Raw genomic sequence first — 13108 nt, forward strand, 5'->3', positions numbered from 1 at the left:
TCCTGCATTAAATGGATTCAATACTCATGTTGTCTTTTACGTGAATGACAATTTGATTGAGTATAAAATTCCTGGATCATACTTGATTTTCTTGAGCATTTTGAGAGCTGTATTCTGTATTCCAGTGGTTTCTTTCCCTCTAAAGGTGGCAACATTTTTTTTTCTAGTGAGTGTTAATCTACCATTTGTATTTATTTCTTATTTCTTCCTCATTTCTCACATCTTTGAATAGATCCTTGTTGGTTCCTCTTTGATTGTTTCTTGTAATAAAAGTGTGAGTCCTTGGAGGACTATTTGTAGGAGGTTCATTTGGGGGAGAGGCCATGACTTTGTTCTAGGCTAGCAGGAATTTACCATAATTCACAATAGTGTTTGTTATCACATATGCCTGAGTGTGGGATTGAATTCTATTAGCTTTAATTTCTCTAACACGTGCAGTTGCAGGTTTGTTCATAATGAATTGTTTTGCCTTCTACTCTGCCCCACTGAGAGATTGTTTCTGGCAAATTTGTTTCTGTGTGATTCCTTATCTGGCCCTTCTCCCCTGCTGTTTCTTGGTGCCATTCAGTCCTAGGGATGTTTTCACTGCTGCCTATGAGCCTTATTTTCATTATATTAAAGAAGGACGTTTTTGTCTTTTCAGGGTATGTCACTGGCTTTTGTGTTCTCTTGCCTAATTACAAAGTGTGAACTCTTACTCTGCTAGCTTTGTAGCCACAGATGATCTTTTGGTGTCTTCCTATATTCCTGTTTGACCTTGATTACATTTGGTAGTCCCATCCCTGTTGTGAGTAGGGGTCATAGGCCCCTCTTAGTTTCATCAAAGATGGAGTTACACTTCTTTTTCTTATTGGCTTTATTTTGTTCTCTGAGAGGAGAAAGGACCAATATAGTCTCTCAATTGTAGTTTAAAAACCAGAATATGCTTTTACAATTTACACTGTATATGCATTTTATTTGTTTTTCTTATGCTAAGATCTATTTTAAATTATAATTAATTGCTAATAATTTGATCTTATATAAATTATTTTGCATTTTTTATAACAGCTGTTTTGCATTTTTTTATAATAGCAACTGAGGCATGAAAATTTGGTGAATCTCTTGGAAGTGTATAAGAAGAAAAAACGATGGTACCTAATTTTTGAATTTGTTGACCACACAATTCTTGATGACTTAGAGCTCTTTCCAAATGGACTAGACTACCAAGTAGTTCAAAAGTATTTGTTTCAGATTATTAATGGAATTGGATTTTGTCACAGTCACAATGTAAGTATTGGGTTTAAATAATTTGCTTTATCACATAGTTATTCATTCATTAATCATTTAATCTGTCTTATTGATTTATGCATTTGGAAATAAGTTGTAGACGTTAGTACACTTTAACACTAATACTTCATCTATACATCTCATTAATTGGAGTTACATATTTATTTTCTTTTTTTCCAAGACGGAGTCTTGCTCTGTCGCCCGTGCTGAGGCGGAGGTTAATCCCGGCTCACTGCAACCTCCGCCTCCCAGGTTCAAGCAATTCTCCTGCTTTAGCTTACCAAGTAGCTGGGATTACAGGTATGGGCCACCACGCCCAGCTAATTTTTGTATTTTCAGTAGACATGGGATTTCATCATGTTGGCCATGCCTGTCTCAAACTTTTGACCTTGTGATCTGCCTGCCTCAGCCTCCCAAAGTGCTGGGATTACAGGCATGAGCCACCGCTCCTGGCCCTGTTTTCTGTTCTTTTTTTCTTTTTTTATTGTACTTTAGGTTCTGGGGTACATGTGCAGATCACATTTTCTAAGTGAAATGCACAAATGCCAAGTGATGAATTTTGACAAATGTATAGATTAATTAATCTTGCCTAATTACAAAGTGTAAATATATGAAAATTTCTACCCTTACCCTGTAGTCTGTCACAATAATTTTATATCCTTTGAATATCATATAAAAGCACCTCCAAGATGAGTGATACCTATAAAGTATAAATGAATAACTCAGCACATAGATTTTGCCAGTTTTACAAAATATTTTAAATGTCATTTTTTGTGTGATTATAAAAGTAATAAATGTTAATGGTAGAATAATTAAAAACTAAAGATAATTATGAAGAAAGAAAAAATCATTTTACATACCTGCCACCTAATGGATATATTTTTTTGTTGTTGTTATTAGTATTCACTGTCTTTAATTTTTAAACTATCTTTTATTGTGTAGTTTTATTATGTCATTGAGTTATAGTGTGAAGTTTACGTGTGTGTGTGTGTGTGTGTGTTAGAAAAATTGCTCAGTAGAGGCAGATACTTAGTTTCTACTGGGAAAAACACTGCCCTTTTTAGGAGGCCACCCATAGTGGCCTCCTGGAAACTTTGGAATGATCCAGGCTCAGAAAATCTATTTTGAGAAATGTAATTTTGAGACTCTGTCTCTTAGGGCAGACTCACATTGACCAAACCCAGGAGTCTGAATGCCAGTTTACTAAATTGCAAAAAGAGATAATTGTTACAGGGAAGAAATATATATAAAACAGAATAATAATAATGTTGGTTTTTGCAAGAAATCAGATCAGCATGAGGTGTTAGTGAATCAAATACTTAATGGTATCAATTTAAAAGATATTGATTCATCCTTCTTCATAAAAATGATGATATCTTCCCAATGTGTCTGTAATACTTGAAGTTAGGTGGCTGAATGCCCTACATTCATCTCTGTACTAAGGAGAGGCTTGCCGGTGGAACCAGCAAGCAAAAAGAATCATTGTCTGTCTCCCTGTAGAAGCGCATTTGAATGTGTTCTGCTTATATTGCTTCTGTTTCCCTTTATTTTTATACTTTCCTGATGAATCAACCCATGTTTAATAACACATTCTACCTTTAGATGTACAGATACATCTAGGCAGTTTAGAGTCAAGTACTGCTGACATGAGTGCCATTCTGTCTTTAAGGAAAGAGATTTTAGGCTGGGCATGGTGGCTCACGCCTGTAATCCTAGCCCTTTGGGAGCCAAGATGGGTGGATCACTTGAGGTCAGGAGTTAGAAACCAGCCTGGCCAACATGGTGAAAACACATCTCTACTAAAAATACAAAAAATTAACCAAGCATGGTGGCAGTTGCCTGTAATCCCAGCTACTTGGGAGGCTGAGGCAGGTGAATTGCTTGTACCCAGGAGGCAGAGGTTGCAGTGAGCTGAGATGGCGCCACTGCCCTCAAGCCTGGGCAGCACAGTGAGACTCTCTCCCAAAAAAAAAGACAAAGAAAAAAGAAAAGAGATTGTAAAATCCAGTGGTTCCCTGCTCAGCTTCAGAGCATTTACATATCTCTTTATGGAAAATGTGAATTTTTATGGGTGGAGAACTGATCTCACTATAATTTATGAACACTTGTCTCAAGGCAGTATTAGTGTTATTAAGGTTGCCTGGTAGTCATACTACTTTTTTTCTAGTCCATTTACTCTTTTTTTTTTTTTTTTTTGAGATAGAATCTCACTCTGTCACCCAGGCTAGAGTGCAATGGCGTGATCTTGGCTCTCTATAACCCCTGTCTCCCGGGTTCAAGTGTTTCTCCTGCCCCAGCCTCCCAAGTAGCTGGGATTACAGGTGTGCACCACCATACTTGGCTAATTTTTGTATTTTTAGTAGAGATGGGGTTTCACCATGTTGGTCAGGCTGGTCTTGAACTCCTGGCCTCAAATGATCTTCCCACCTTGGCCTCCCCAAGTGTTGGGATTACAGACTTGAGCCTCTGTGCCCAGCCTCCATTTGCTCTTATTTACTTTATTTTATTTTTTTGGAGAGGGAGTCTCGCTCTGTCACCCAGGCTGGAGTGCAGTGCTGTGATCTCGGCTCACTGCAACCTCTGCCTCCCTGGTTCAAGCAATTCTCTTGCTCAGCCTCCTGAATAGCTGGGATTACAGGTGCCCATCACCACGCTTGGCTAATTTTTGTATTTTTAGCAGAGATGGAGTTTCACCATGTTGCTCAGGCTGGTCTTGAACTCCTGACCTCATGATCTGCCTGCCTCAGCCTCCCAAAGTGCTGGGATTACAGGCGTGAGCCATTGCACCCCACCTCCTCCATTTACTCTTAAACTCTTCTAGATTATGATTTCTTACCCTCTTTCTTCTCAAACCCTAGTACCTCTTCTCCAGTCTTTACTCCCAGCCTCCAGTTAAATGGAGATAATAATAGCATCTATCCATAGGGTTATTGTGAGAATAAAATAAGTTAAAACATGAAAAACACTTAGAATGGTGCCTGACACGTAAGTGTTCAAGTGTTAGCTATTATTGCTATTATTAAAGATATTTTTTAGGTTTTGTTTTCTGGGCAGTTAGCATTTCTCTTCCTAATGCAGACAGATAATAATGGTAAGGGTTGGAATAAATAAACACACACATACATACATACATACATACATATAAACACATATATGTACACATAAGGATGAGATGCCAGACTTTAAGAAAATGAAAACATTTATTCTCAAATATATTATTCATTTTTATATTTATCTATATATGTGAGCACCTGAATTTTTTTTTTTTTGAGATGGAGGCTCGCTTTGTCACCCAGGCTGGAGTGCAGTGGTGTGGTCTTGGCTCACTGCAACCTCCGCCTCCCAAGTTCAAGCGATTCTCCTGCCTCAGCCTCCTGAGTAGCTGGGACTACAGGCATGCGCCACCGTGCCCAGCAAATTTTGTTGTATTTTTAGTAGAGATGGGGTTTCACCATGTTGGCCAGGTTGGTCTAGAATGTCTGACCTCGTGATCTGCCTGCCTCAGCCTTGCAAAGTACTGGGATGACAGGTGTGAGCCACCACGCCTGGCCAACACTTGAATTTTTAAAAATATAAATACTGTTTTAATCTTTTTGTGAGCCAGACTGAATAATATATTTAACAACAAATTTAAGGTTGATGTCAATTCAAGTTTGATCCAAATAGTATAGAGCATTATGAGGTTTGTAGAACTCCAAACAACTTTTTTACTGAAATTACTAGGTATTATAAATTATTTAGGTTATACCTAGTATTAAAGACCCATGTGAGAGCCTACCCTTTTCAAAATTCTTTCTCTGGCTACCCCAGCCTGCACCGACGGGTTTTAGGGAAAATTCTACTCATATCACCTTGGTTATACTTAGGATCTATTGTTGTTACCATAAGTAATAAGGTATTAGTTGGGAAGTAACATGATGATCAGGCACTGTAGCCCTCTCATTTGTGGGATGAGAAGATAGACGTAGAAAGATTGAGTTGTCTCAGGCTGTACTGAAAACCAGTGACCAGACCCAGGTCTCTTCATTTGCATTTTAGCTCCTTCTACCACAGCACAGGTGGTTTGAGCCTGGACCTGTGTCCTCACCATTGATATTGAGGGTAATAAAAGTTGGTAGCCTGTACAACATGCTCGGCAATGGTAGATTGCCACTTAGGATGCCGGTCTTCTAAAAGACTTTAAAACAAATCTATCTTTTCAAAATACAATCTGCTTACATTAGGCCTGATAATGTCTTTTGCTTAACTGTAGATTTTTAAATGTTATCCGAATACCAGTATCCAGTTTTATTCTTCCAATATCTCCTTCAGAAATCTTAACCACTGACGTTTTTGTTTACTCTTTACATTTCTAATTACCTGATGAATGTCTATACTTGAGTGCTCAGCATTCCACTCAAAAGTCCATATGATTAAAACTAAACTAATTATTCCATTAAAACTAACTTTCTCTAGACTTTTCTATTTTTGAAAATGGAACCACCATTCTTTTGAATTAGCAGGTTCAAACAAAATATCTAAGACTCCTTCTAAATTCTATTTTATTTATTTATTTATTTTTGAGATGGACTGTCACTCTGTCTTCCAGGCTGGAGGGCAGTGGTGTGATCTCGGCTCATTGCAACCTCTGCTTCCCTGATTCAAGAAATTCTCCTGCTTTAGCCTCCCAAGTAGCTGGAATTACAGGCATGCACCACCACACCCAGCTAATTATTTGTATTTTAGTAGAGACAGGGTTTCACCAGGTTGGTCAGGCTGGTCTCGAGCTCCGGACCTCAAGTGATCTGCCCACCTTGGCCTCCCAAAGTGCTGGGATTATAGGCATGAGCCACTGTGCCCGGTCTATTGATTCTTGATTTAATGTATTTCCAAACTGTATCTCCTCCCTCCCATTCCTCTGAATACCAGCCTAGTTTAGGCCCTTATCACCTCATACTGGTCCCACTGCTCTGCTTCCTGCATCTCATCTTTCTCTCTGATTTAGCTCATTTATGGTCAACATCATCTTTAAATACCACATTGTCTGTCACTTCCATGAGTTCTCAGGGTCTTGCCACACTTCCTAGTCTGGCAGCTAAGATATTTCTTCTCCACTTCCTACAACTGTACGCTAGAAAAAAACATTTTCCCACAATCTCTTATCTATTCCCATTTCCATTCTTGCTCTCTTTGTCACATTCACTTAGACTGTCCTTCTTTTTCTTTATTTATCTAGATCATACTTAGTATTAAAGGCCTGTGTTAGAGCCCACCCTTTCATAAAAATTTTCCCTGATTACCCCAGCTTCAATGATAGCTTTACTCTCTTAGTTTTGAGAGCAGTCATTAATCGAACAGTTGATTTAGTAATTTGAAAAAATATATTTTAATCAAATATTTTTCATTGTTTAAATAAAATTTCAAGTATAAATGTTCTTTCTTGCCCAACTAGGTCCTAGGTTATTTACTTTCTATGCTTTTGTTTGTATTCTTTATAGTGACAAAATGCAATGCCCTGCACATCGCAGGTGCCCCAAAATAATTAATTTTATTTAACATCTGTCACACTCTGCTTCTTGTCTTAGATCATACACAGAGATATAAAGCCAGAGAATATATTAGTCTCCCAGTCTGGCATTGTCAAGCTATGTGATTTTGGATTTGCACGTAAATTGGAAGCTCCTGGGGAGGCTTATACTGATTATGTGGCAACCCGGTGGTACAGAGCTCCAGAACTATTGGTTGGTGACGTCAAGTATGGCAAGTAAGACGGCAATGATGGGGAGGAGTAGATTTTAACTCTTGCTTCTTGCTACAGTGGAATGTTTGTTATATAATAAATGATCCCTGTAATACTGATAGGAAGGCTAGAGTTTAGGGAACTATATAAGGTGGTTTGTAATCATTTTTGGTGCTTCCCCGTTAAACATTCTTGTGAAACAAGTATACTTATTTTAAAGGTGGGGAAATTAAGTGGTCTATTTTATACAGTGCGTCAGAAATAGATATATTTGTCACTTGTAAAGAGAGGTTAACATTGGTTGGTTAAATATGACATTGTTGAAACAGGGCAAGATGGAGTAAGCAAAGGTGGGGGCAGAAATATAATTAAGTAAAATGTTTTTAAAACATAATTTGTCTTCACAAGGGAATTCTTCAAAGAAGAAAGGATTGTAACTTTTACTGTTTTTGATAGAAATCTTTCTAAAATATTTTCTATAATTTCTGTTTTCAGAGTACACTAAATATTGTTCTTTTATTGATTACTCTGAGTTCTCATTTTGCTAACGTTAGAATTTTTGTGCCATTTTATAATTCAGCAATAACCTTAAGCATTTTAAGATAGTTGTTCCTATGCCAAATGATGCTTGCGTATTCTTTGAATTTTTATAACTGATTTGTAAGATAGTTTTAAAATTTTTATCCCTATCAGCCCTCAGTTCTCTTCATTGTGACTGTATTTATCCTTAGCAATCACCTCCTCTTTCTGGTATGCTGTTTTCGGTATGCTATGGCATAGCATAGATTGGTCCAGCTTGCTAGAGTTATGTGTAAACAAAGAATGAATAGGCTCTAAATGGAGCCTGAGAATTTTATTTCCAGAATAAAGTATACATAATAACAGTTCTGGCTTTTCAGAAAGCATTTTCCTTTTATGTCACATGACTGAAGTTTCTAGAAAGCTCACTTATGCAAAATTGGGAGTTAGAACTTTAATAGGGAAATATCTTTTCATGGGTAATTTAAGAGTTACTATAGGTTGAGTATTCCTTATCCTAAATGCTTGGGACCAGAAGTGTTGCAGATTTCAGGGGGTGTTTTTATTTTTATTTTATTTGGGATATTTGCATTATATCAGTGGAGCATCCCAAACCCAAAAATTTGAAATCTGAAATGCTCCAGTTGACATTTCCTTTGAGCTCACCTCAGTGCTTAAAACGTTTTGGGTTTTGGAGCATATTAGGATGGCAGATTTTACACCACATTGCTTTTTTTTCAGGGCTGTTGATGTGTGGGCTATTGGTTGTCTGGTAACTGAAATGTTCATGGGGGAACCCCTATTTCCTGGAGATTCTGATATTGATCAGCTATATCATATTATGATGTGTTTAGGTAAGATTACACATCTGCATTTTAAATTTTAGAGATTTTTCTGTGCATTTGTTTGTGTGTGTGTGTTTGTGATATTTTAAGCTGTTACATTAAAGATTATATACGTTTTAAGTGAAGATAGGGAGCACATAGAAAAATTGTGTGTGTGTTTTAATTTATTTTTTCCCTTCAGTCTGGCATTGGTCTATCTGATGCATGTTCTTAATCACACTCACCTCCCCTTTTCCCTCAACAGAGAGGAAAAGAGCAGAGGTTGTGCGTTTCTCTGCACTTTTACATATAGTTAATTACATATAGAGAGGATACAATGATCATTTATTATTTTTGAGTTAGTGAGCATTTGGTGTAATATAACTACTGTCCCTACTTTCATATTCAAGAGGAGAGACACAGAGATTTCCAAGGTTGCTTAATCTTGCCTCAGATTTGGACTTTTGCTGTTAGTGCTTTTGACAGAATTTCAAAGCTGGACTGTGAAAATCTGACGTTTGTTGAAATATCAACTTCAAAGTTGAGGATGGAGCTTAGAAATAACTATTTAACTACTTGATTTGAAGTTTTCACATTAGAAATTCAATAAGCAGTACAATGGCTTCTTACAGTGGAATTTTCAGATGTATTTTATATTCAACTAGATACTAAAGTTGAGAAAAAAGATGAAGTGCTCAAATCTGACCTTAATATAAGCACAAAATCTGTTGACCAAATATTAAATTCTTAAAGGGGTAGAACTGATTTATCTAGATTAGATCCTGTCCATATGACTATTAATGTTTTTATTGTTTTGTTCAGCACTTTATGCTTTGTAGTTAGAAACAAAGTGCTGGTACTTATCTCTGGAAGGTTATAAAATGTTCTTTACTTGTCCTTTTCCTACACTCCTTAATACTGCTGTGTACCGCCACAGTAACAGCATTGTCTTTAGTCAATTTTGCATGCTGAGAGAGCCCAAACTCCATAAACTGTGTTCCGCTATTTCCTCTATTTCAAACCTCCTGTCTCNACCAAGTTGTATAATAACAGAGATATGTGCTGTTTTCACTTCCAGGTAATCTAATTCCAAGACATCAGGAGCTTTTTTATAAAAATCCTGTATTTGCTGGAGTAAGGTTGCCTGAAATCAAGGAAAGAATACCTCTTGAAAGACGCTATCCTAAGCTCTCTGAAGTGGTGATAGATTTAGCAAAGGTAATCATATTTTTTGTTTATACTTTCTGACAGGGAATGTATACACTATTGAGACTTGTTTTTTCTTTTTTTCTTGTCTAGTTGATCTTTTAGGTCAACAATTTCCTCTAATGATTTTAATTTTTATACATTTAGAAAGAATTTAAATAATTTGATGGGGGTAACTTCAGAGAAAAAGGACTGAAAATTTTACCTGTTCTAAAACTCAGTAAGAAACCATTTAGTGTTATCTAGCATTTTGTAAATGTGAAAACATCCTCATTGAAAAACATATTAAAAACCTAAAAATACTGCATGATTTTAACTTTTAACATTTAAAATGCAAACCTTGTGTAAATGGAAAATAAAATAAAAGTAGGATAAGAAAATAAAAAGAGCCCAGACACAGTGGCTCATGCCTGTAATCCCAGCACTTTGGGAGGCTAAGGCAGGCAAATTACCTGAGGTCGGGAGTTCGAGACCAGCCTGGCCAACATGGTGAAACCCTGTGTCTACTGAAAATACAAAAAAATTATCTGGGCGTGGTGGCGTGCACCTGTAATCCTAGCTGCTTGGGATGCTGAGACAGGAGAATCACGTGAACCCAGGAGGCAGAAGTTATAGTGAGCTGAGATCGCGCCACTGCACTCTATCCTGGGTGACAGAGTGAAATTCTGTCTCAAAAAAAGAGAGAAAAGAATAGAAAAAAAAAAAGGATAGAGAAGTAGGAAAATATGAAAATGTAGGGCATAGAATCATGATCTGTATGGTATTGTCAAAGGAGTTTTTGCTTAACCACTGGATTTGCTGCAGCCAGTCTACAAATGACCAATACTTTTTTGTTGTATTTGATTAAGGAAGATGTTGAAGAGATTCTCACTCTATCAAGTGAGAATCAACTCTAAGAGTTGACAGTTTTGGAATTATTAGCTCAAAAAATTCTCATTAGCTAAGATTGTTTAAAGTATTGTTAAAATATCTACCTCTGAAACACTAAGATATCACATTTACCCAATTTTTTTTTTGTTTTTTAATTCTTTTTTTTCTTTTTTTCTGTCTTCTCTGCACTAGTATGTTTTTAAATTCTTTAACTCATGAAGTTTAGTAAGCTTATAATTAATGATAACAAGTTCTTAGAATAATACATTTCCAGTTTTTTACATAATCTTCTAACAGATGGAAATATTTTTTAATTGGTATAAGCTTTGTGATCTCTCTGTAAGGAGATATAAAGGGAATAAAGGTAAAACTATCGTCCAACTTGTGTACTTCAAGTAGAACCATATAAAACTTTTAAAACATTTTATTTTGGAAAATTTCAAACAGAAAATAGAATAGTTTTATAATGAACCTTTATGTACTCATCATCTAGTTTCAACAATTATCAAGCTTTTGATAATATTGTTTGATTTATCCACACTCGCTTCAACTTTTTTTTTTTTTGGAGTATTTTGAAGCAAATCCCAGACATCATATTTTTCTTATAAGTAGCACAGTTGTACAGAGAACTTTTCTTGTTCACTTAAAGATACTTATTGAGTCCCATCTCTTTTTACTGGCATTTTAAGAGTTTTAATGAATCAGAACAAGACTTTGCAATAAAATAAAATAAAATAATTTCGTAAAGCATCTAGCATAGTTATAAGCACAGGGTAAATCCTCTCTCTTCCATTCTATAATAACCTTAAGTTTAAAAATTCCAAATAATTTTTTACTGTCATAAAATATCTTACTGATATTTAAAGTTTCATTAATTTTCACAAAATTTCACTTTATACATTGAATTAGAATCTAAATGAAGTCTATAGATTACCATTGGTCAATATGTTTTTAAAACTTTATTTATAAGCTTCTCTTCATCTCTTTCTTTTTTGTTTAAATGTTGCAATTTATTTGTTGAAGAAAGTAGGTTGTTTGTCCTTAGAATTTTCTACATAATGCAGTATACATGTTTCTCTGTGTCCTGTTTTTCTTATAAACTCACAGTAGAGTTAGAGCTTGATCAGAATCATGTTGATTTTTTGGTAACACTACTTCACAGGAGGTTTGTGTATTTCTGTGTAGAGACACTGAATGTTTGGTGGTCTTTCTTTTTATGATACTAGCAACCATTGATGGTCACTGCCTAGATTTGTGATTAATCTTTATCCTTGACTATAGTTTAAAATTCATTGGCACTCAAGCATGGTGGATCTCGCTGGTAATCCCAGCCTTTTGGAAGCTGAGGAGGGGGGATAGCTTGAGCCCAGGAATTTGAGACTAGCTTGGGCAACATGAGGAAGCCCTGTCTTACAAAAAATACAAAAATTAGCTGGGCTTGGTGGTGTGAACCTGTGGTCCCAGCTATTCGAGACTGAGGTGAAAGGATCACCTGAGCCTGGAGAGGTCAAGGCTGAGGTTAAGCCGTGATTGCACCACTGCATTCCAGCCTGGGCGACAGAGTGAGACCCTGTCTTAAAAAAAATCGTTGACTATAAAGAGGCATTTAAAAAATATATTTGTAAGTTTAAACGTAGGTAGTTTTTCTTTGATATGAACTCTAAGTGTTTTTAATTTTTCAGAAATGCTTACATATTGACCCTGACAAAAGGCCCTTCTGTGCTGAGCTCTTATACCATGATTTCTTTCAAATGGATGGATTTGCTGAGAGGTATAGTACTAACCCATGTTTTTCAGGTCATACCAACCTAGGGTTAAAGTAAGTTTTCCACAGTAGTCACAAACAGCATTTCTCTTATTTCTGTTCCTACCTACATGCAGCTCCTAGGGGTGGTCTCCTGCATTTACTAAATTAGTGCTCTTGGTTTGCATGAAGCAGTCACTTTACGCTCTTCTTTCTGTCTCCCTGTGGTGACATCTACCAGTCAGTTCACTGATTTCTATGTTGCTTCCAACTGTGTGATGCCATTATCTTAGATGCCAATGCAGTTACAAAGGTGCCATCTCCTGTTGCTGCCCAATTCATACCACACCAAGTCCTTTGATACTGCTGACACTGCTGGTGTGCTGGAGACCTTGATGTGCCAAACCTGTGGGTGCCAGAGTTGCTGTCATGGTCTTCTGTGCTGCTCAAGCTGCTGGCAACAGTGCAGCTGACAAAACAAAGTAGTGAGATGAGTGGCATTAACACGTAGCTTAATAAAAGATAGCTAGGTTTTCCCGTTTGCTTCTGTATTCAATTAGTTGTGATATGTTGTTTTTGTGGAAGTATATGAAGAAACTCTGGCCTCACATAAATATGTAGTTGGAAATAGAATATTTTAATAGCCTTTTAAGATAATTGTGGGTATTCTTTGGTTCTATAACAAAACTTGACAGTTGTAGTTTCTTAAAGGCTGGTTGTGTTGTGGAATCTGAGTTTTTCTTCCTTTGTTAAAATAAAATCCATTTGTCTGTCTTGCCTTTTTTTTTCCCATTTATTTATTTTATTGCATTTTAGGTTTTGGGGTACATGTGAAGAACATGCAAAATTGTTGCATCGGCACACACGTGGCAGTGTGATTTGCTGCCTTCCTCCCCATCACCTACATCTGGCATTTCTCCCCTTGCTATCTCTCCCCAGCTCCCCACCCCCCACCATCCC

The 13108-nt window shown here is 36.6% G+C and overlaps 1 protein-coding gene across 2 annotated transcripts in view; it reads left to right on the forward strand.

The window, feature by feature from the left end:
• The window catches only part of CDKL2 (cyclin dependent kinase like 2), a 50467-nt gene that overhangs the window by 12166 nt on the left and 25193 nt on the right, over positions 1-13108 (forward strand). Inside the window, exons 3-7 of one of the 2 annotated variants that reach the window (XM_017514740.2) lie at positions 1072-1266; positions 6831-7009; positions 8246-8358; positions 9407-9546; positions 12087-12175. In XM_017514740.2, coding sequence (XP_017370229.1) covers positions 1072-1266; positions 6831-7009; positions 8246-8358; positions 9407-9546; positions 12087-12175 — 716 coding nt within the window. The remainder of the gene's footprint in view (positions 1-1071; positions 1267-6830; positions 7010-8245; positions 8359-9406; positions 9547-12086; positions 12176-13108) is intronic. The other variant, XM_017514743.2, reaches the window with a different exon arrangement.

Source organism: Cebus imitator, unplaced genomic scaffold (genome assembly GCF_001604975.1).
Source record: "Cebus imitator isolate Cc_AM_T3 unplaced genomic scaffold, Cebus_imitator-1.0 Scaffold537, whole genome shotgun sequence".
In the NCBI taxonomy this organism is placed as follows: domain Eukaryota; kingdom Metazoa; phylum Chordata; class Mammalia; order Primates; family Cebidae; genus Cebus; species Cebus imitator.